The 22,638-nt window shown below is 50.9% G+C and overlaps 3 protein-coding genes across 8 annotated transcripts in view; 2 read left to right on the forward strand and 1 right to left on the reverse strand.

Annotated features, from left to right (window-relative positions):
- LSP1 (lymphocyte specific protein 1) overlaps positions 1-6,671 on the forward strand; it is a 39,850-nt gene extending 33,179 nt beyond the window's left edge. For both annotated transcript variants that reach the window (XM_005019743.6, XM_072038520.1), the window contains exon 11: positions 5,355-6,671. The gene's annotated coding sequence lies outside the window, so the exon portion shown is untranslated. The remainder of the gene's footprint in view (positions 1-5,354) is intronic.
- On the reverse strand, positions 487-14,790 carry PRR33 (proline rich 33). The gene is made up of 3 exons (XM_072038518.1): positions 14,568-14,790; positions 9,140-9,267; positions 487-2,248 (listed from the first exon to the last, which is right to left on the reverse strand). The coding sequence occupies exons 2-3, from the start codon at positions 9,158-9,160 to the stop codon at positions 635-637; spliced, it is 1,635 nt and encodes a 544-aa protein (XP_071894619.1). The 5' UTR covers positions 9,161-9,267; positions 14,568-14,790; the 3' UTR covers positions 487-634.
- An 891-nt stretch (positions 14,791-15,681) lies between these two features.
- Positions 15,682-22,638, forward strand: part of TNNT3 (troponin T3, fast skeletal type) — a 30,695-nt gene continuing 23,738 nt past the window's right edge. For 3 of the 5 annotated variants that reach the window (XM_072038521.1, XM_072038524.1, XM_072038523.1), the window contains exons 1-4: positions 15,685-15,813; positions 20,123-20,157; positions 21,224-21,237; positions 22,013-22,030. In XM_072038521.1, coding sequence (XP_071894622.1) covers positions 20,138-20,157; positions 21,224-21,237; positions 22,013-22,030 — 52 coding nt within the window. In that variant the 5' untranslated portion in view covers positions 15,685-15,813; positions 20,123-20,137. Of the gene's footprint in view, positions 15,814-20,122; positions 20,158-21,223; positions 21,238-22,012; positions 22,031-22,638 lie in introns of all 5 variants that reach the window. The other 2 variants (XM_072038522.1, XM_072038525.1) reach the window with 2 other exon arrangements.

Here is a 22,638-nt window from a genome sequence, read left to right on the forward strand (position 1 = left end):
GCAGTGGATCTGCTGTGTGAGAGCAGGATGGATTAGACTTCATGCTGTCCCTTTCCTGTGCCTCAGGTGAAGGGTTGTGTTTCCACCTAACTTTAGTGCACTGCTGCAGGGTGCAGTGCTTGTAGTAGAGAGGCTAAGGAGGTGTTTGCTCTTAGAGTTCAGTTTCTAAGACACCCTAGACAAGATGTGGAGCAATGCAAATCCCTTAATGTCATCTCATCTACCACAACTTCTGTTTCTAGGACTTCTCTTGCTCTTAAGCAGAGTAAAATAAATTCAGGTTCCATCCTCCTCTAAACTGGACTTCTTCTACGGGAAATTCCTCCTCTTTGCTGTGTCACCTCTCCCTGCCACATTACTGCACAGTGTTTGTCGTTGTCTCTTTCTAAACCAAGTGTTTATTTTCCTGACTCATGACCTGTGGATGTGGTATGTTAGGCATTTAAGCTTATGTACATATACAGAATAACCCTTAAACCCTCAGCATGAGGCTGCTGGCTTGGAGGGGTTTTATTTTTATTTTATTTTTTCCTGACACTAGGCTCTGTCAGGCAGAAAACCTAGTGGTAGGTGCTCTCGTGCTTGGCTCCCCACAGGAACCTCTGGAGGATGGCTGTGGTTGAGCAGCTCGCCTTCAGTTGACTGACCACCCCGATGCCGTTCGGTTAAAGCTCCTGGTGTGCTCCTTGGCTCCTCGGGGTCCGTACCGGCCCACCTCGAACACGGTGCTGATCCTCGCCATGGGTTTGGCAGCCAGCTCTCTGAGTTTCCGGGCGTCAAAGCGTGGCTTGTGTAGAAGGATGGGCAGGCGGCGGGGAAGGAAGAAGCTTGCTTCTTTCTGCGCTTTCTTCTCTTCTGCTTGCTGCTTCCTCTCCTTGTTGACTGTCATCTGGTATAAAATAGCATCCCACATCCTCATGGCTCTCGATTTAAATGGTCTGATGTCTCGACTGATGACTTCTTGAGAGCTGTCCTTCTTGTTCCCTTCCTCCTGCCCCGGCTTTTCTGTCTCAGGCTCGGGGAAGCTGGGTGTTTCTGGCTGCACCATCAAGTGCTTCCTGAGGCGATGCCAGCCATCAGCCCCAGGTCTTGCTGCTTCCCCTGATGCTGCTGCTGGCTCTGCTTTGAGGGGAGGGCTGGTGTTGGGTAAGCTGGGGGCTGGCTGGGGGTGCATGGCATGTTCTGCCTTTGTGTCTGCAGGTGTGGCCCCTGTGCTGTCAGCTCGGGCAGGGCTTTCTGTTTCTGGGTGTGCTGGCCTCCAGGGAGTGCTGGGTGTTGATGGTTTTAAGCTCTCACTGTCTGCCTCAGGCAATTCAGGAGCTCTCTCTGATCCAGGTATTTCTGTGTCACTTCCATGGGCTGTAACTTCATGGGAGTGGGCATCAGAGGTGCTGGGTTTGGGCAAGGGGGCTGTAGTGGGCTCTTGAGGAGAGGCAGGTCTGGGAGTGTGGTGAGGGGGCTCTGCCTCTGCAGCAGCAGGAAGGGGGGGCTCCAGTGTGGGAGCCGGGGCCTTGCTGTCATCAAGCGGTGCAGGTATCTGCCCTGGAGATGGTTCAGATGCTGGAGGAGAAGACCTTTGTTCTTCACTGCTGGTGGTTGCTTGGGTCTGGCTTGTTGGTGTCTTGGCCCTGGGTGCCTTGACGCTGCGGAAATAAGTGTGCACCTTGGTGACGTAGGTAACCTCCGGTGCCCTTTCTTCGTGGGGCGTGCTGGAAGGAGGAGGCTGGGGGACAATGAGTATGGAAGGGTTGTCTGGGGCAGGAAGGTGGGCATCCGGGCCTCCGGGCTGCTGCGGGGTCTGGGGAGCACCTGGCCTGTGTGGAGGGGGCTCGGCTGGTGGGGTTGTGAACCTGAGGTGCTCAGCGATGCGCCTCTGCTCCGTGACCTTCAGGGCGAAAGGCTTGCCCCTCCGGATCGGGGAGGGGACGCGGTGATGGGTGACGGGCCTGACGGAGAGGTGGCTTGTGAGGCTGGTGCAGGCAGGAGCTGAAGCTTCGGGGGTCTCTGTGGGGGGAAGGCTGTCGTGCTCCAGGTCAGAGCTGGCCTCGTTCACGGGGGAGAGGCTGGACCGAAAGGACTTGGATTGCTCTGCAGCTAGCAGGGCGTTCTTCTTGGCTGCCTTCTTCAGCAGCTGCTGGAGCCGCAGGTTGTCCTTGCGGGGCTTTGGGAGCGTGGGAGGGGGGGAGAGGTGGTGGCGAGTGGGAGCAGGCTGGACGGAGGATGAGACTGTGATCAACATTGTCATCTCCTGGAAGGAAGCACAAAGCTTAGGGTAGACGTGGGCTCACCCCTGGGCTAATGCTTCCTGGGGTGCAAGTTGGGAATGTCTCATAGTTTTCCAAATCCCAGCTATTAATACCCTGACACGGTGCTGTGTGCAGCAGGGCAGCCATAAACTGCGTGTGTCACTTGAGGCCAAGTCAATACCGGCTTTGATTTCAGCTGGCAGAAGGGCATCTCTGCGAAAGGCAGGATTAAAAAAGCTGAGCTTATCTGGTGGGAAAGTGCCTTGTCATAATGCTAGCTCTAGCATTTCCTTGCTGTGGCAGCCTCCTTTATTTGCACTCATTAGTCTTTAAGACAAAACCTAGTTTTTCCTTTCTGTTAAGGAGCACTGCTTCTGTCCTCCCAGTACAACATTTTCCAGCAAAACAGAAATAGGCTGTGGTCTGGACAGGGTCTCCTTTCTAGTGGCAATCACACCTGGAACCCCTTCAACTGAAACTGCTGCTCGTGGCAGAATGCAGAGCTGCTCTCCCAGCTCTCTGCCACCAGCTCACTGGAGCAGCACTTTGCTGCTGCTGCTGTTCCCTTTCTGCTGAGCCCTGTGCGGACTCGCTGTGCTGGGGGCAGCAAGGTAAACCTAGTCCCAGTTCTCCTCTTTCTCCTTCTCAGCAAGGCTGGGGAACACCAACCACCCAGCCTCAACTATTTGGCAGCTCCCAGAAAGAAATGTGACTCTGCCCTGGCTCTCTCTCAGTGCAGAGTTGCTGAGTTTTGCTATGAAATGAAGCATAAATCACCGAGCCCTTTAATCCCCAGTGCTGGATACAGCTGAGCATCCTGAAACAAGGAAGAGACAGGGTGATGTCAGGGCTGCCCAGAGGGGCTATTGCATGTGCTCTGCTTAGTGGGATTGCAGCCTGAGCATCAGTCCTAAGGCACAGGGTGTAGCGTGATACCACGGTGCAGAACTGCCCCTAAATAAAGCTCTCAGAGTGGAATGGATATTTGTGCTTGCGCACCTGGTGTTGCCTTTGGGCTCATGGAAGCTCATCCACACTGAGCAGATGATGCATTTGCCAAAACAGTTCCTGGAGGAGGGGAAAGGAGGATGACTCTTCCAAAAAAAAAAAAAAAAAAAAGAGGGAGGGGGTGAAAGGTAAGAGAAGCACCAAAGAGGTGTCATGTGGACGAGCTGCCCTCCAAAGCAGAAGCTGTGCTGGGCATGGGCTGGGCAGCACCTAGCAAGCAGTGCTCTGCTCCCAGCTGGTGCGTTTATTTCAGCTGCAGCTATGAGAAACCTCCCAGCATTTTGGCGAGGGGGCTTGAGGGGATTTGGGCAAGCTGGGGTGACAACTGTTGAGCATTCCCAGCAGCTTATCAACTTCATGCCTTAGGCACAAGGCTGGGATTAGGATCTGCACTGTTTCCAAGAGCTGCTCCTGGAAACAAGTGTGTGATGGCCCCAAAAAAGGCTGAGAGCCCACTCCATCATATACCTTCTCTTTTCCCCAGCACTGTAGGTATTATGTGTGTGTTTTTCTGGGTCAGAAAGCCAAAAAGCCTCAGTTGGAGGGGTTGTACTTGCTGTTCAATGCTGTTCTGGTTCTGTTTGCACAGGAATTGGAAACTGCTTGGGTCATTATTATCTGCTGCAGTATGAACTAGTACACTTGTCTGATGTTAGGATGGATTGTGGAATGATTTCATCCATCCCAGGTTAATGTGGTCCCATGAACAGCATACCTTACAAGATGATCTGTGGTCTAGCAGCATTGCTAAGCCAGAATTTTAAGGTTGAACTGCTCAGGCTTGCTGTGTTGTGAATACTAAAGAGGCAGGGCAATGAACTTCCCAATGACTGATCAGCTCTGAGTGCTCTTGTCCTATGGACTGCTGCATCCCAGAAAAATGTGGCTTCTCACATGGGTAAAAGGGCAAGATCTGGGTCTTGCTGCAAACTGTGCCAGATCCTAGAGAGGAAGGCATGGGGGGTGGGGTGTGTGTGTATAAATTTAGGTATAGTGCACATGCACCAAGAAAACTCTTCTAACAGAAGTTAGGCTGGCTTGTGCCCTGTGACCTCAGGATCTCTAGTCTCTGCTCTTAAGATCACTCTTGCTTCTGTCTCAGCATCCCTCTAGCTTGGCACCTGCTGTGCTGTGGGTATTAGAGAGCCCTAATGGTTGATGAGGTCTATGGCATGTCTGTGTGTTTGGATAGAGACGCAGCGAGATGTGATGAGGCAGCAGAAGGAAGCCAGCTCTTAATTTGTTTGCCTCCCCTGTCATGCTTGGCTTTGTCTGAGTCTCCTTCAGAGCTTTGTGCGCTAGGGAGAAATCCTGCAACCAGCAAGGCTTGTGAGCGGCTTCCCCCTGGCTGCACAACGAAGCAAATGCGAAAGGAAAGACAGCTTTGCTTGCTTGCCAGCAGGAAGGCCAGAGCTTAAAACCTGGGGACGGAGGGGAAACATACTGCTTGGGTGGGCTTGTGATGAGCTGGAAAGAAACATAGCTGGAAACTGAGTCGAGAAGCTTTTAAGGGGTTAATCTGGTCTGCTCTTGGTCGACCACCCCTGGACCCCAACCTGGGACCAGAAGGGAGTGTCTCGGTGTGGAGGAGCCATCCATCACTGGCAGACAAGGCATTAGTGTGCCGGGTCCCTCGGCAGCGCCAGCTGTCCCACATGGAGCAGACTGGGAGCTGCAGGAACCCGATACGGCCACAGATGGTCCTGGGCAGAGCTGCGGCTGCCGGGGGCTGCAGGAACGTGCTCTGTGCTCCAGTGGCTTTGGGCTTGGAAGGGAACCTGCTAATGGCCTCCTGGGGTGGAGGAGGCTGGTGGGAGTGTGCCCTTCCCTCTGCCTGGGCAGTCGTGACCTCTGCTGGGCGTCAGCTGGGGCAGCCAAGCCCTGGATGCAGGGATGCTCAGGGCTGCAGCTCCACCACCCTGCTCAGCTCCTGCCCTGCCACGTAGTACAGCTGGCTGCCCTGCAGTGCAAAAGCTTTTATGGGTAGCAAAGTGGTTTGCAGGGCTCTGAAAACAAGTGGGAGAAAGCCACCTTTAATTGCTAGACAAAACACAGCCCTGCCACAAGCATGCTTAAACTTTTTGTTCTCTTGTTTTACAGCTGAGCTTGGTCCTGGCTCGATGCAATCCTCAATGCCACTATTTCCTCTGCTCCACAGAAGATAATGAAAGGATGTTTCTCTTCTCCTCCTGCCTGATGTCGGTCTGCCTCAGTACAGCCTGACTCTCCTTTTGGGGTGTGAGCAATGCCCTGTGCTGCCTCCGTCTGGATGCAAGGAACGAGATCAGCTGGCAAAACCAATCCCTGTTTTAACCTCCTATGTGACTCTTTGGCTTTTTTTATTATTATTGTTAAATCTGTCTCCCCTATGGAGAAGGGAGGCTGTGGCTCTGCTCCCTCCTTTCTCAAGTGATGGAAGAGGAGGAGCTGCTGTCCTGCCCAGCCAGCAAGGCTTCTGCTGCATGGTGAACCACTTCTGACTCTTGGTGGCTGGCTGGGTGCTGGGAGAGAGGGGGGAACTCACGAGAAATCCAGTGAGAACTGGTGCGTGAAAGGCTTGTGATGGGCAGGAACCCCATGTCACCCCATGGGTGAAACTTTCCCCTGTTTACAGCATAGCCTCTGCAACATCTGCTTCAAGCATCTTCCATCTCTGTGTGTATGTCAAATTATATTTGACTTAATCCTGGTTTTTTGATAATCCCATTTTTTGATCGTCCTTTAATCACAGTCAAGTAGCCGTGCTGCAGTGTTCCTGCCACTTCTCCACCTTGACAGTGGCAGCACCAGCTTTGTCTCAAAAAGCTGAGCCTTCTCTCCATGTCTGTCATGGATGTGAGGTCTCCTTGTCCAGGTGAGGAATGCTGGTTGCTGGCATCATCTCCCTTCTCTCAGGAAGGGATTTGCTTGAGCCCCCAAGCTAGCGAACAAACAATTGAAATCTCTTCTGAATGTAAAAGGTGTTGGGCACACTGACAACTTGCATGCTGTGCTCCTGTGGAAGGGCAGGAGATATGGGAAATGGCAGCTTCTCTTATGCTGGGGGCCACCAAGGTGAAATGGCATCCTCGTGAGTTGTTGGCAGAGGTCAGGGCTTGCTGTAGACATGGGGAAAATGAGCCCCTGAAGTGTGGCACTCTGATTTCCAGGCCTCAGCTCTGTAAGCCAGCTCCTGAGCTCTCCCATGTCTTCATACATGGTGTTAGCACACCCCTGCCCCTTTCTTTAAAGTCTTATTCCTGTCCTCTTCTCACAAAGGCTCTCAACATAATTTTGCAATTTGCTTCTGCCCTCCTGGAGGAAGGGCAGCCTCTCTCTCCTCCTGCATCAGTTTGCTTTCTGCTTAAATTTATGGCATGTCCTGGATTACTTTTTTTTGTAAGCATTTAATAAAATTTGAGGAAGATGTTGTAACAATGCGAACTCTGAGGATTTTGTTGATGTAGGAATTCCTGCAGCAAAGCTGGTCTCAAAACCCCTGCAACTCCCTTCCTGAGCAGAAATTGGAGGAAAAGAGACATCAGGCTGAGTGACAAGATGAAATGAGCTTGCTACATGCTGGAAAAACATGCTTTTCCTGGGCCTGCTCTGTTTAAGAGATTATTGCCTTGCTGTTTTCCCTGTTACTGGGGGGGATGACTTAGGATGGGATGAGTGGTGTTTGGGTGAGAGGTGGAGTGGCATGCTTTCCAGAGCCATCAGCAAGGAGAAGCAGAAAGCTCAGCTGCCCAGCTAATAGACCTGAGAAATCAGGCTTCAGCCAAAGTCACTGGAGAAGTCAGCTATAAAAATCCCCTGCAGCCTGCTCACACAGCTGAGATGAGGCCGATGTAGCTGTCTGCGTGGGCGCCCAGCCCTTCAGTGAGCTGCCTGCCCTATCTGCAACCGTCTAATGAAAAACCTCTTATGGAGGTGACCTTGTAGGTAATAGCACTTCTGTCATGTATGGACAGCGCCTAGCCTGCACTACCCTTTTTTTGCTTTTTTTGCTACTACCTATTTTGCTTTCTAAAAATGTTCAGAGTAGGAATCCTCTGATTTCACTTTATTTTTTTTTCTGTACAAGAAAGCCTTCCTGTTGTCACCTTGTTGCCTACTGATATCCCTCAGCCCCCTCTGTCCTCTGCTTCAGCTCCTCAGGGAGGCCGAAATTTGAGGAGCCATGGCCAGCGTCTGGCCACATCTTTGTTCCTTCCACACATCCTCTGCTGAGCTGTGACTTCCAAGTGAGGCCAGAGCAGTAGCAGTGCGGTGTATGAAGATGTCCCTGCCTGAGGTGAAAGCCACCCTGTGGGGGTGTAGAGGGCTCACAGCACTTTGTTTTGACTCCATCCTGCAGCTGGCAGGAGGGAAGAACAGCCACAAACTGAGATTCTCCTGCCAGCACGGCGAGTGTGGAAAAGCCCTGGAGTGTGCTTGTATGAGATAGCTCTGAAATGAAGCTGCAGCAGCGTGCTACTTGTCTTGTTCTGTAGCAGGCTTTAGGGCTGCTTTTTTTTTCAGTTTGCTTTACCAGATAATTCTATGTGAGAGATGGGATTGAAAAGCACTGCCCATAACCATCGCAATGCCTATTTCCTGCAGCGTTTGAACTTGGGGAAAGCTTAGCTGATGGAAAACTGGAGTCTCTTCTGGATGTAATGTCTTCTGGATGTAATGTCTTCATTGTGCTTGTCCTGCCTCAAAACCAGGGGCTTGACTACTTCTGCTTCTCTTTCCAGGTACAGGATAAGTATAGGCCTGTTTTATGACTGTCCTTATGAGTATATGCTGGCTAATTAACAGATCTCTGCTCACTGCTTGCTTGCGGCTCCCAGTGAGGTGTTGGACACCAGGGTCTAAAGTTTCCTTGAAATGTGCCTGCTCTCTGAAGGAAAGGTCAGGGTCTGAGGCACCTGGGCCTGAATGTCAGAGCTTCGCCTCCCACTACCACCTCAGGGAAGGGAAATAAACAAGCCTGAAGAGCAGGGCATCTATAAATAATGAGATGGCAGCTGATCGGCTGCAGAATAAGACTCTGAGGTGGCTTATTCCTATCTCTTGCCAGCTCAACACACTTTCCCTAATGCCTTTATTTAAAAAAAAAAAAAAAAAGTAAATAAAGAATGGATCTGACAGTGACAAAAAATAAGTTAGATTTAGCACTTGCTTAAAAATGATGGACCTCTTACAAGGATCCTGATGATGGTAACAAGACAGACCATGGGTGATTTCCTTGGGGTTTTTGCATTGGGTCTCCAGAGGGTTGTGGTGGTGGTGGAGTAGTTTGTTTTAGATCATAAATTTCAGGAAGGTGCTTAATCTCTTCATTACTTGAAGTGACAGTGGTTTAGTGATGCTAATGACATGCACTTTTTGTCCTTCAAAGAAGGACTTGGGGCTTTCAGGAGTGAGGGGAAGAACAGAGGGAGGCTGGAAATACCTCAGGGGAAAACTTAATTGGGATTTCTGTGAGTAAGCACTTTAAAGCATGAAAGCAGCAGAGTGTGAGTGTAATTACTGAACTAAAGGTGCTTGGCTGGGCTAGGAGCCTCACTCGCCTCCTCCAGGGATGGCCCAAAACAGCAGATACTGGTCCTGGCCCTCGCCCTGCTACTTGGGCCTCATCCTTGCTATCAGGCTGCCTCCTCCACTGAGGGGTAAATAGCCTGAAACCAAGAGCCTAGATATGTCTCAAATTGCCCAGCCTCTTTCTTTACCTTTAGAAAGACATCTAGCCTGGCTTTAGGGCATGCATGGACGATCTACTGAATCCCACGGGTGTCCAAGGCAGACAGAGCGAGCACACCTCTCAGAGCAAACAGCTGAGTGAGTGATGGAGCAACAAACTACTGCAAAAATTGGGAATCAACATCAAGTGAGGAGAGATGAAACTCGGTACTTACTGATGTGTAACTTTTTTCCATCTGCAATCACTTGCATGTTGGGTGCCTCATGTTTGGTGTACAGGACTAGCAGGTCATCGTTCTTTCAAGATCATTTCAGGTGCTGTTGTCTTGTGATTTTCAGAGCCCTGCAAGTTCAAAACATCATATGGAAAAGAGTATTTACAGTAGCCAATAAATACAGGAGGTTTCTCAAAAATAAAATGAGTCCTTTTTGAAAGCATGAAAGATTCCATTGCCTAAAATAAGAGTGAAGATGGGCTATCGAGTAACACCATTGCATGCTTCCAGCTTTGGATCTGCAAAGTTTGGCATCTGAGGCACCAGAGAAGTGAAGGGCAGATGATGGTGAGGGTGCCAGGATAGATATTCTAGCAGGATAGCTCCAGGCAGTGAAACCAGTTGGAGGTTTTTCAAGTTTGCTGGTCAGATTTACAGTTTTGAAAAAGTCAGGGTTGCAAAATGCAAATTTTGAAGCTGTGCTTTGATTGTTACTGTCCCTAGAGAGGGAGAGCATGAATCGTGGCTACGTAAGCCCTTGATCCTGGCATGATTTGTGCTGTATTCAGGGGTATAAACATGGAAAGTGCAGTGCTGGGAGCAGAGGAGAAGTGGCTTGGAGTTGCTGGATTGGGCAGGTAGCAATGAATTTTGGTTGGAGGAGCAGGGGAGCTTTTCTGTCACTTGTATCAGCTGTATCCACGCAGATTTGGGGTTAAACCAGTCCTTAGGAGTCACCTTCAACCCTGACTCTTCTGCAGGTGTTGAAGGTGCTTGTTGGTCAATAGGATCAAACATCACGCGGACTGGGAAATCTGTGGCCCAGGTGGGCTCCTCTCCTGTTGGAGGTGAGCTCTCCATTTGCTTTTTCCATCTCTACCTCTCTGACGAATAGTGAAATTGTGCCTGTCTCTGCACTGACCCGTGGAAAGATTTGGGGTGGATGCTCAGTCCTGCATGCAAGTACCTTAATGCACTTAATTCCTTCTTGGCTGATGACTTTAACATCTCAAAAATGCCACTGTCTTTTAGGAATGCTAATGACTTTGTGCATCTCTAATGCTGAAAACATTGCTGGGAAAAACAAACAAATGAGAAAACCAATAACAGCCAGAGGCAATCCAACTGGAAACTTAGGAAAACAAACAAACAAAACAACAAAAAATCAACGAAAACCACTTTATGAATAAGAAAACTTAAATAGAATTTAAAAACGCCTAAGGACACATTGTACTGTGCTCTGCTACTGTCACCACTGAAACCAGACGACCCTAATAAGTGCATTCACAGCAGGCGCTGTATGAACGATGCACAAGGTTGGTTTGCATTTGCATCTGATGCTGAAGTAAGAGGTCTTTGGATCCATCCCTGTTTATTTTGCAAGCATGCAGAGTTTTCCCCTCTGGCAGGCTTAGAGGGGGATGAGATGGAGCAGATTCTCCTACCGATGGGGTTTGGCAGAGGGGATGGCGTGCTAGTGTCCTCCATGGAAGTGTTGGTTGAATTCCTCCCTCCTGATGCAGCAGGGAAAACTGTGGTATCAGGAAGATGGATGCAGACATACATAGGTAGTTTGCTCATTAATATGAGCTTGTTTTTTGCCCTTTATTCTCCTTTTTATACCCCAGAAATATAGAAATGTCATGGAGCTACCATCTGAAGAAGGTGTTGGCAGCCTGCAGTTCTCCAGCCACCCTCCAGGATTCAGGTAGGTGAAACAATGCTGCTGCAAATACTTGTTCCATCTTCTCTTAAGGAAGGCCCTTGTTTTGTGTGAATGCTCATGAGTTCCTGTAGCCTGGAACCTCCCTCACACCACATAAAGATGCTGCCCTCATCTTTGTGCTGTCCTGACTGCTACAGCTGCTCTTCATAGATGAAAGTATCAGGTGGGATCTGGGAGCTGGCCTCTGGATCTCTGCTCTCGGCTCTGTTATCTTCCCTTTCGTTTTTACTGCAGAAACAGAACTGAAAGACTCCTCCCTGAAACACTTGGGATGGGGTTTGGGCATGGCTGTGGAAAAGGCTGGGTATTGGAGTGGATTCCTCAAGAGTCACAAGCACTGCCCCAAGGCCTTTCTGGCTAGGATAAGGGAGAGACAAGTAACCAAACAGTACTGAGGTCCCCATCCCAAACACTAAGCATGGGTGTTAGAGGAGCCCGGGGGAGCCTGGTCTTTGCTTATTCCCTCTGAGTTGTGTTTCACATTCCCCAGGATCCCGTCATCACCGGTAAAATGGCAGTGGCCTGCTGAGACTTAAATAGAGGAGGTGATTTTAAAGTTTAAGGCTATTCTGATCTCTGCTTGACCTGCTGCATGAAACAGGTTATTGGATTTTACCCAGGAACAGAAAATAATTAATTATATATATATATATATTCTGTCCTTTCTCTGAGGCTGCTTGCTTAGTCTCTATATGATCTGTCTTTTTATTGGCAGCTACTTCAATTAAATCAGAAAGAGTGTTTCATGCACACAGGGCACCTGCTGTAACCTTGAGCTGCTGATCAAAGCCCCCTGCAGAAATGCTTTCTCTAGGCTGTGAGAAAGAAGAAAGGGAGGAAACCTGGATAAGAATTTACTTTTCCTTCTCACTTCTCTGACTCCTGCTTCTCACCTGCCTTAAACCATGGTAAAAAGGTTGATAATTGCAAGTGTCACCAACTAGAAAAACAAACTTCTCACCCCTTCCCCAGTCAGCTCTACAGGTTTTCCTGGATAACTTCAAGTGCTGCAGTGTCTGTATAAGTGGGCAAGTGTGCCAGAAATGGAAAAAAAGAAAATCTTAATATTTTGGTTTGGAAATATTCAGATAGGACTTCGGGGGGGGGGGGGGGGGGGGGGGGGCAGGGAACTAAACCCACCAAAGGAACGTTCTGACTGTGAATGACAGAAGCACACAAGCAAAACTCTTTTTCCTTGCAAGCAGTTTCACTTTGGGTAACAACCCATTTCAGATACACGAACGTGTCCCTGCAGGCTCCTCTGCAGCCGCAGCATGAGGGTGCAAGTGCAGAACCAGGGGTGAGCTTGGCTTGGGAAGGACCTCAGGAGATCCTCTGGCCAAGCGGGCTCAGCTTTGATACTGGATCGCCTTGCTCAGGGTCAGCAGCCGGTGAATAAGAGATTAATTTCAGGAGTTATGTCTCTCCTGTGTAACTGCCTGTTTCATAGGAAGGATGTGGCTGACTTTATTTGCAGACTCTGCAGCCCCTAATGAACGTGCAGCTGCCCATTGACCGATGCACAAGGAGCATGGGGGCCGGCAGGATTAAGGAAAGATGCACGCGTTTGGCTGAGACTTGAGCCTGTCTGAGAGCTGTAAAATTATCGGGGCTAATGTGCATGCACGAGCGTGTTGAAGAGTATGAGGGGCCCTGGGGCCTCTCCCCCCTCCGAGTGCCTGGGGCTGCTGCAATAGGTCAGCCAACAGCCACAAAAGATGAGAAGGGCTGATTTCAGCTCCCGTGCAAGCGGCCCTGCTATGCTGCGTATTCCTGTGGCCTGTCTCAAGTAACCAGCCTGGGTGCTCCTACCTACCCAAAAGAAATGTGATATTTGGGTAGGTTTCTTCATGGAAATTTCTCCAGGTCTCTGTCCCAGCCTCTGGTCCCTATCCAAGGAGGAACACAGGTTTTTTGTTTTGTCGTCCAGGTGGAGATGCTGTCACCATAAAAGCACATTGGGCTGTGGCTTGTGGTCAGCAGGTGGACGGATTTAGTGCATTTTGAGCCCTTGGTTTGTGCCTGTGACCTGCTCTGCATGGCCTCAGTGCTGTCTCCTAGCCTGGGTGCTGTGTGGTGGGTGAGAGGAGGCTCTCCAAAGAGAGGTGCTCACTGCACCCTCACCTAGCAACATCAGTAGGTTTTGGCAGAAATGAGGCCACAGCTGGACTTGAGCAGTCATCACTCCCTTGGTGCATTGATGCTGAGAGTAGGGAACACGAGACAGGTGGTGCTGGTTCCTTTGCTGGTGTGGCTGCGTGGCAGCAGCTCAAAGGTGCATGTGTTTTTTGCTGCTGGTGCAGGGAGAAGATGCTCAGAGATGATGTGCAAAGTGCATATCCCGGGGCAGGAGGATCTGCAGTAAACAGAGGCAAAGCTGGCAATGGAAATGTTGGAAATGTTGTGGGCTGAGTGGAATTGGTGTATGGCATCAAGATGAGTGAAGGATGAGGCATATGTAGTTGGTGTGTATGGCTAAGGCATGAAACAAATGCTGGAGAGGGTGATGGTTACACGCTAAAGCTGATGGAGAAACCCACAAAGGGAAGAAAAGACAAAGTATTGGAGTGGGCTGTGGGGAACAAGCCTTGCTTGTGAGGCAGATTATGGCAGAGCAAAGGAAGGATGCATGCATCAGACCAGCCACCTTTCGGAGGGATGACACAGGTCCCCTGCTCCAGTGGGAAGAGAGAGCCAGACCAGCTGGGACTGGAAACACAACGCCCAGCTCAGGACAGCATGGATGAGACGTGGGACATGGAGATGAGTGCTCCTGATGGAGGCAACTTTAGGACAGTACTGAGTAGCCAGGTAGGAGGGAGACACAGCATGGAGGTGCTGCATTACACCATGACAGGAATTAACCTGGAGCAACTTGTCCAGATCAAGATTGGAGCTCAGCACAGATGTGTGCATGTGGGAGCTAAGGGGATGCTGCAGGGAACAATGCTTGCATCTGATTTATTTTCTATCAGAGGTAGCAGACTGTCTCCTGCATCTCCATCCTCAGGATGCTGTGCCCCATAAAACAGGGCACCGAGACCAGATGCCTGCACCTGAGCAGTACCATGGAAAGCAAAGAGCTGCAGGAGCTCAAAAGAGCTGGCTACCTGTCTGCCCATCCTGTATCAACACCTATTTTGCTCTTTGCATGGCTCTGCCAACACATGTTGGTGTGGGGCATCTGAGCTGCTGCAAGGACAACCTATGAAGGACAGGCAGGTGAAGGAGGCTGGGGAAGACCTTTGCCAAACAGACTTCACAGCAAACATAAAAGGAGAAATAGGCAGGGGGCTCCCCTCTGGTACATCCTTGCTCTGCTGCCCATTTGGGCAAATACATGTACAGTATTTCTTGGAGACATGCCCAGCCGCTGGAGCACTGATGAAACCGAGCCAGTGGAAGATGGCAAAAATGCTGAATGATGCCCAAAACGCAGCCTGAAAGTTGCTCTGCTGGTACTTTCAGGGATCTGGGGCTGAGGAGAGAAAATGCTGTGGAGCCTGGTCTGGCCGCATGTCCCCGGGCACCCACTCATCCAGCTCCAGGATGGTGCAAACCTGGCTGCACCATCCTCTTCCCACCCAGTGAGTAACGAGAGCATCGCCTCAAGCTGAGTTTCAGGAGGCAGGCAAGGGGGTAAGCTGCCAGCCAGCTGGGAAGCACAAGCTGCAGAAGGGGATTTTTGCTCATGCACGTTACCTGGTGCATGGGAGGCTGCAGCGCCGTGCTCCACGTCTTTACAAGCTCTTCTCTACATCCTCGCTGGGGGACCCTTTCCTGCAAGTGGCAGGGAAAGAGTGGACAGGAATCGATCTGCGACCCGGGCCAAAAATACCACCAGCCCTGCAGCTCCTAAAGGTTTCCTCCGCTCCTACAGGCTGGGAGAAAGGGGGTGCCCGAGCTGCCAGGCACACCGACGGGCATGCTCTGCAGCGCGGGACGCCTGCCAAAGGGGGACGGAGGGAGGGGACGGGGAGATGCAGCCTGCGAGGTCTGGTGAAATGGGAACTGTGGTGAAATGGGAACTGTGATCTGCTGCGATCCTCTGCCGGCACAGCCCTGCAACTGCTGAGGGAGCCTAGGGGGGTGAAAGCCTTAGGGGCTGCTTGGCTGGAGGAGCACCGAAAGGCTACTGACCAGGTGCTGGGGTGATTGGGGGTTCAGGTGCCTGGGGCTTGCCCTCTCTGGGATGTCTTTTCTTAAACAGGACTTTCTTATCACACTGGGAAAGGCTCTGAGTGTGGCTTGAGGTTGGGCACGCTGTCTCGCTGTGCTCCTGCTCTGCTCTTGCATCTTAGCGAGAGGTGGCCCCACACTGCACACAAACCCCGTGCGTTACATGCTGCTGACTTCTCACACACCATTTGGCTGCCCGCTTTAAAGAGCGTTGGGCAGCAGCAGGTCCCCAAGCTCCAGCACAACATGCAAACACAGCCGATTGCATTTTGAGAGCAGCAGGGGAGATGCCTGCCCAGCCAGGAGAGCGGAGGCAGCTGCTGCGCGTTCAGACCAGGAGAAGCAGCATGCCAGGACCATGTTTTAAGCAACACCACAGAGCTCCAGAGGCCCCACGTTTCATTTCCAAGCTGCCTTTGCCTCAGATACCCCTCTTCAAGCTTCGCTTGCCTGGTGGCAGTGTAAATATAGAAACACAAGCCCTGCAGTTTTTTTCTCCAAACATGTCCCTCCCATCTAAGCATCATCTGTGCGAGTCCTCCAGCTGCTCCTATACATGGTATGACCTTTTTTTCCCCCCTTCCCCTTGCTCCTCTCCCCTCTCAAGCCCCGCTCCCTTCCCTCCCCTGCCCATCGTGGGGTCCCAGGGCCAATCGGCTCCTCCAGCCGATCAAATGTCACTATAACTTGAGGGCTGCATCACCTTGGGACGCTCGCAGAGCCCAGCCCGTGCTGAAGGGAGCTCGGTGCTTCTCTCCTCTCCTCCCAGGTAAGCAGCAGGTTTGAATGGAGGAGGATCAAGGGGAGGGCTGGGGATTTGTGGGATCTGGGTTCCTGCACTGCTCTAAGCGTCCCCCCTGAGGACAAAGCACTTCTCCTTCTTCTATTTGGTTGGGCACCGCACAAGGTTACTGTTACCTGTGGAGATTTGGATGCTGTGGACTTGCAAAGATCAGTGGTGGGGGGAAAAGATCCTTCCAAAGCCCAGGGCTGGGGATGAAGTGGTGTCTCTTGGGGTCAAGAAGGCAAACGTCGTGCTCAGGAAAACCTCTGATGGGAAAAGGGATGGCCACGGTGGGAGGGATGAGGGGCAGGGCAACCAGGCAAGGAGGTGTGGGGCTGAGAAACACCAACGCAGTCGTGGAAAATTGCCCCCCTCCCATGGGCGAAGAAGAAAACTAGGGAAGGAACCCCTCCAGGAGGAAGGGGGTGGGGGATTCATTGGGGCTATGGGATGCTCCCCACATGCGTGGCTTCAAACCCCTGTGCATTGCTGGCCTGACCCCCAGTGCGGTGACATTGAGGAGCTGTGGCGTGCTGGGGAGGCTGCAAGCGATGGCCAGGGCTGGTGGCCTGCTGGCACGGGCTAGGGAGAGGCAGGGGGTATACACCAAGCAGGCTGCTACCTCTTAGTCCACTTCTTTCTCTCAGCCAACCCCACACACGGATCCGACAAGACCCAAAGACAGGGTTAAAGGGCACATTTTGGGGCAAAGAACTGACATTTTGCTTCGTGTTGGTGGAGCGTGCGGTAGCAATTGAGTCCCACTGCTCCACTGCAAGAAACACTTTCTGCTGGAGAACACCTAGCAGTTCAGAAACAGAGGGAGGAGGCAGAGGGATGGAAGAAATATGCCTTTATATAAATTATATATATATATGTGTTGGGCTTGCAGCAGCTCCTGCTAGGAAACCATGGCTGTCTGGTGCTTTGGTGCGTGGAACACGTGCCCCTCGCCTGATGATCTCCACCCCTGCTGGCTCCCACTGCCTTCTTCCTCCCCACTTTCCATAGGGCTCTTGGCAGCTCCCCTCCCTTGTATGGCCGCAGAGCCCAGAGCAGGAGGGGCTGGCCGGTGGGTGGGTAATTTCCAGGGCTGGTCCCGGGGCATGAGGCAGCCCGTTCCCCCTCCGGGCGGGCGCATTCTCAGCTGCTAAGATGCTTCTTGGGGCGTGAGGGCTCTGCGCCTCCAGCCAAGGACAGAAGCCTTTGAGGTCGAAGGGGACGAGCTGACACTGTGCCCAACATGATGGTGGCCCCTGGCTATTTGGGGTTGATGAAGAAGAGGGTATTTGCTCCCCCAGCCAAGAGGGCAAGCAATATAAGTGCCACATCCCTGCCCTTGGTGGAAAGGGAAGTGAGCATCCATGGCTTTATTTCATTTCTGGATGGAACCAGCACCAGGGCTTGAGGATCTTCAGCAAATAAAATCAGAAATTAAAGAGTTTGGGGTTTTTAGCTTGAATTAAATGCAGAAAATGACCTTTGCCTTCACCTGAAGGGTGGGAGAAGGCAGGAAGCTTGGGCTGGCAATACCGTGTTTTGATTTCCTCCTGAATGGTGGGTGTTATTAACTAATTGATTTTGTTACATCCTTAAACCTCAGTCAAGACCAGACGCCCTTCTTTTTTCTGGCACTGTACAAACAAAAGCCAGTTATTGCCTCAAGGTGCTAACAGCCTTAATCTCAGGCTGCGTTTGCTGCGTGTAATGCAATTTCCACCGAAAGGCAATCCTGAGCCAGCTGGAGACTTTCCATTGCCTTCAGTGAACAAAAATAAATAAATAAATAAATTGCTCTTAGTAGATTGCTTTCTTCAGCACCTCTTGGAGGCAAAAAACGGCTTTGTTTTATTTGCTGCTTTGATGACAGGATTAGCTATGTGGCCAGTGCAGGAATCGAGGAGCCGTTTTTGCTCTCGGGTGGCTTGAGGTCTTTCTGTCGCTATCTGGTTTTGCCCTTGGCTTCGAGGGACCAGCTGGCTTGTTATTGACTCACTTTATCCAGGGCTCAGAAAGCTCCTCGGGGCTGGGGTTGCTGGGTGTCAGAGATTTTGGCATTCTTGCCCAGCTCCTCCAGCAGGCGGGCAGATGCCTCGCAAAACCCCCCTCGCTTTCACCGTGCTCGGATTAACAAATATGGAAGGGCGCAGGGGAGCAGCCAATGTGACAACCCTCGGCAAGATGTCCTTAGAGCTAAATTGGAGGCTGGATGAGCTCATTCCAATAGCTGTTAATGGCAAGCCTGATTGCCAAGGCTCCCGTTGGCTTCAGCTGCCCTGCAAAGAGCAGCACGCCCTGTGTTACGTGCCCTGCAGCGGGCAGGCGCTGGGCTCTGTGTGCTCATGGGGGGCTCTCAGGCTATTTTCTTCTCCAGCACGGAGGAGCATTACTCTTCCTGTCAGTGGGGTGAAATTGAGAGTTTAGCCCTAAGCCCTTTAAAAGTGCTCTTGTTTTGGCTTCGCCTTGGGAAGGATGAAATCTGGCTTTACAAATTGAGGGCAGAAACCACAGGAGGGTTTGGCCACTGCCCCCAGTCTCACAGATCGCGGGTTTTGGAAGGAGCCAGTAGCTGGGCATCTGGAATCTTCCCTCTGTGGGCTTCTGCCAGGACAAGCTCTGCCGTCCTGCTGCATAAAACAACGGGCTGTCAAGCTTTAGTGCTATTAGCTTGAACAGTTCCTGGAGGGGGATGAGGTGACAAAGCTCTTGTACTGTTAGCCATGAGCAGACAGGGAGTGGAAGCCTTCATACTGAGGATTTGATCATCTGGATAAAGATGAGGGGAGGGAAATGAGAGGTGTTACATCCAGACAAGCAGCAGAAAAGCTTTTTGCAAAGCCTTTTGCTGCTCCCAAACAGGAATCCTGCATTTCCTCCTGCATAGGGAGGTGTGGGCGATCACAGGTACCCAGTTAAAGGCAGCCCTGGACCAAGTGTCCACGGGATCCAGACCTCGTGTGTCCTAGCAAGTGATCAACCTCCTGTTTGTAACAGGGTCATGGCTGGCAGAACTCCCTGGGCAATGCCGAGTTACAAAAAAAGGATAAATGAGTAGCCTAAAAGCACAGCCTGTTTAGAACGTGGGTTTTCAAAACCTTGCTGGCGCTAACGCGTGGTGTCCAGGGTCACTGCTGGGGAATGGAGAGGAGCCCTTATAGGGCAGAGCTGGAGCCTCTGGGATTACTGCCTTCCTCTGAAATAGAAAGCCTCTGAGCTGCAGTTGTTCCTTTTGAACCTAAATCGGTCCACCTGCTCCTTCAAGACATCTCTCATATATCAGCTGAGTAATGAAGTCCTGAAAGTCACGCTTTGGGTTTCCCGGCCAGGAGGAGCCTGGCTTTCTAATTTAAGACCTGCTGCTGGTTCGGAGGAAGTTTGGGGGGCCCTTCCCCACCTCTGCCCCCCTCTCTCGGGGCAGACAAGGCTTTTAGGAGAACCGTAGCCCAGTGCTGCTGCCATCTCTGAACCCATTCGAGCTCAGAAACACAAGCCAAAAAAGTGCCGCGGAGGCATTTGTCTCTGCCACGCGCTGCGAGGATGTGTTGTAATAAATACAACTGGTTGTATTGATGTGAATTGCCTCACTATGCATTTGGCCAGTTTTCATCCTGAATTAATCAGCAGACCATTGTTCATTTATTAATCAGCTGTGTAAGCCAGACGCTATTACTTAAGGTACTCAGTGACAGTTTCTGCGTGCTGACAAGTAAATAGTTATCTCTGGGTATATCTGCAGGGATTTTATTTTATTTTATTTAGCTCTGACTAATGCTTTGGAGCTGGCATCTTCCCACTTGTAGCAGCATAAAGGAAGGAAACATTTCTCTAGGGAACTTGCTTTGGCAGGGGTTTTGTCCTGATGATCTTCTGAGATCCCTTCCAGCCCCTACGATTCTGTGATTTCCCTGGTCTCGCTGGAGGGATGGAAATGTCAGCAGGGTGGGAGAGGACACCCTGGCCTCTGCCCGTCTCCCTGAGCTTTGGGGCCTTGGTAACCCAAAGCCAGGTCCAGGTTTCACCCCCGGGGGCCATCTGTGGCTGAGTTGATGGGGCACGCCTTGCCAGCTGATCTTTTCCTTTTTCCACCTCTCCTTCTCATCTGACCTGGCTGGCAGGGGGCTGCGCTGCTCCGAAAATGGCAGTGTTGGTGGGGGATTGGCTGCTGTGCGGGGAAGCAGGCGCCTGCCTTTTTTCGTCTTCAAATGTCAACCCATCTGCTCCTGCCTTGGCATTTTTTAGGAGGCTCTCTTGCTAATAACACTTTTTTTTTTTTTTCTTTTTATCTTTTGACTAGAAACTCGCTGCCAACATGTCTGATACCGAGGAAGTGTAAGTAGAAGGAGCTGCCTGCACGTTCATCTGTTTGCTTGGCTCCACGCGGTGCCCGAGGGCATCCCCGAGGGGCTGGGGGCCACCTCCTGCACAGCCCCAAGCCCCCTGGGCACTGCAGAGGGGCCTTTGGGTGCCACAGGGCCCAAAGTTCATCTGACAGGGGAAATCCTCCTGACACCTCACCCAGCTCAGCTTGTCCTCGGTGGTCACGGTGCCACCCGTGGTGGGGGCTGAAGAAAACACGGTGGAGTGGAGGAGCCACTTTCTGCCCTTTTTAACAAATCCAGAGAAATGTGGCCAAACTCTTTTGGCACTTACACACCAGGAGGTAAAGATAGGTGGTTTAGGGCAGTCACAGGATCAGAAGCCTCAAGGACAGACCTGCAGAGGTCATTTACCCTCCTCTCCTGCTATGAGGAGGAGGCTAAATGACATTTTGTCCAGTCAACCCTTCCACAACACAAAACAAAAAATCCAAAGTTGAGATTCAGCACATTTTTGGCCAGTCTCCAAATAACACGTCCCTTGCTCAGTCTCTTTCAGCTGTGCCTTGCCCCGCTCTGCAGCCCGTGGCTGCTCCAGGGCTTGGGTTTTGTGCAAGGTGGTGGCAGAGCAGGAGAGGTTGGTGAGGGGAGGTGAGGAATGGGAACCGAGCATAAAGTTAATGGTGTTACGGCCATAGGGTAAAAACCTCTAGGGGTCAGGGAGCCTACAGCATGGCTGGACATCATCACAGGCTTGCCCAGTGTACCAGGACTGGGGTCTGGCTTCACCAGCCCTGCACAGCACTGGCTTCTAGGTATCACGGGCTGGTAGGATTATTCCTGGCTGAGGTTCCATGTGCAGCCAGCTACATCGTTAAAAATAAAAGTTTAACACCCAAAGCAGCTACTTTACTAATCTAAAAACCAAATGACTCTTCCAAGAGCAGGGGGGAAAGAAGAAGCAACACAGATTTTAAACAAAATTGCATTGGGTTACTTCAGTATAGTCTGGCCATAATTTCTTCCAGAGTGGAAGAAATATTTATTTAGTCTCAATAACCTTTTTTCCTCTCCCACAGGGAGCAAGGAGAGGGTAAGTCTGAAATCTGTCTCTAATCGCTTCCACGCCAGTCTGCAGCACTCACTGGCCATGTGCAGCTTCTCCTGTCTGCCTGTTGTTGGTCTGCTAACAAAATGTGCTGGCACAGTTAGCCCTGTCTGATGGATAAACAGGTGTCAGTGCACCTACCTCGTTGTGTGTCTGTCTGTCTGCCTACCTGTCACCAGCTTCTGGTATCTGTACGCTATTCGTAGCACCCGGGCTGTCTTCGTGCTGTGGGCAGCCTTTGGGATTTCAGCCCAAAACTGATGTCCTGTTTGCAGGGGGCGCTGCCGGTTTTTGTAGGGGCACTGCCATCTGCTGGCAATTTATATTGAAGGTTTCGTATACATGATTTCTGTTTTTAAACATGAAGACACAATGCATACAAGCAATGTATGAAGAAACAAACATATTTTTTCTTTGCTGTTATTCCTTATGCTCATTTGCCACCTTTCTTTCTAATGTGCTTGTATGCCTGAGCCCTTGTTGCCCAAGAAAATATCCAATATAATATAGTCTTCCCCCCCTTTTATAACTTTTTTTTTTTTTTTTTTTTTCCCCTCAAAGTCATGTTGTTTGCTATTTTTCTTGCTGATTTGGAAATGGCTGCTCTGAGGGCTTCTCGCCCCATGTCCATGTGAGTGTAAAGGGCTCTGTTGTGGGTGATGTCCTACTGATGTGCCACCCATCGCAGGCTGCGTGCTGGGCGCTGAGGCTGGTGGTTGATTTGTCTGCCTTTTTTTTCCCCCCCTCTATATCAATGCAGAGGAATACGAAGAAGAAGGTAACAAAACACTTGGAACGTAGTTTATCTTTCCTGGATTCTTGGTCCTGCCTTTCCCTTGTCTGTATTTGACCCTTCTCTTTGGGGCTTGCCGCTAAAGGTGATCTGAAACACTTGATCGGTCACCAGTCGAAACTAGAAAACCAGCCAAGCTGGGACCATGACATGCAGAGGTTTCATGTTATAGTGAAGCATGGGATTTGTAGGAGCCACAGGGGCTGGTTATAAAGCTGGTAGCTGAAATTTGGAATTGGAGAGTGGGTTGTTTAGCACCAGGGAGGGTGCTGAGAGGGATGCAGAAGGTGAGGCAGGGGACTGGCTGGCAAAGATGAAGTTTTTTAGCATACCTTTAGCTGGCAAGCAGTGATTTGACAAGCTGATAGAGACACAGAGGAGATTTTTGGAAAGATGGAGGATGAAAAGCCCTTCACACCCCTCAGTTTTTTCACCTGAGTCATTTCAGAGCAGGGAGGGGAAGGATTTGGGGCTGTACTGGTGTCTTTGCTGGGCACCTTTGACATGTTCAGGCAAGCGTAGCTCTCAGTTGTCATCCTTCATTTTCCCAAGGTATCTGGAACTGAAGTGAGGTGCCCTGGGCTACATCCACG

The sequence above is a fragment of the Anas platyrhynchos genome, chromosome 5, assembly GCF_047663525.1.
Source record: "Anas platyrhynchos isolate ZD024472 breed Pekin duck chromosome 5, IASCAAS_PekinDuck_T2T, whole genome shotgun sequence".
Taxonomy (NCBI): Eukaryota; Metazoa; Chordata; class Aves; order Anseriformes; family Anatidae; genus Anas; species Anas platyrhynchos.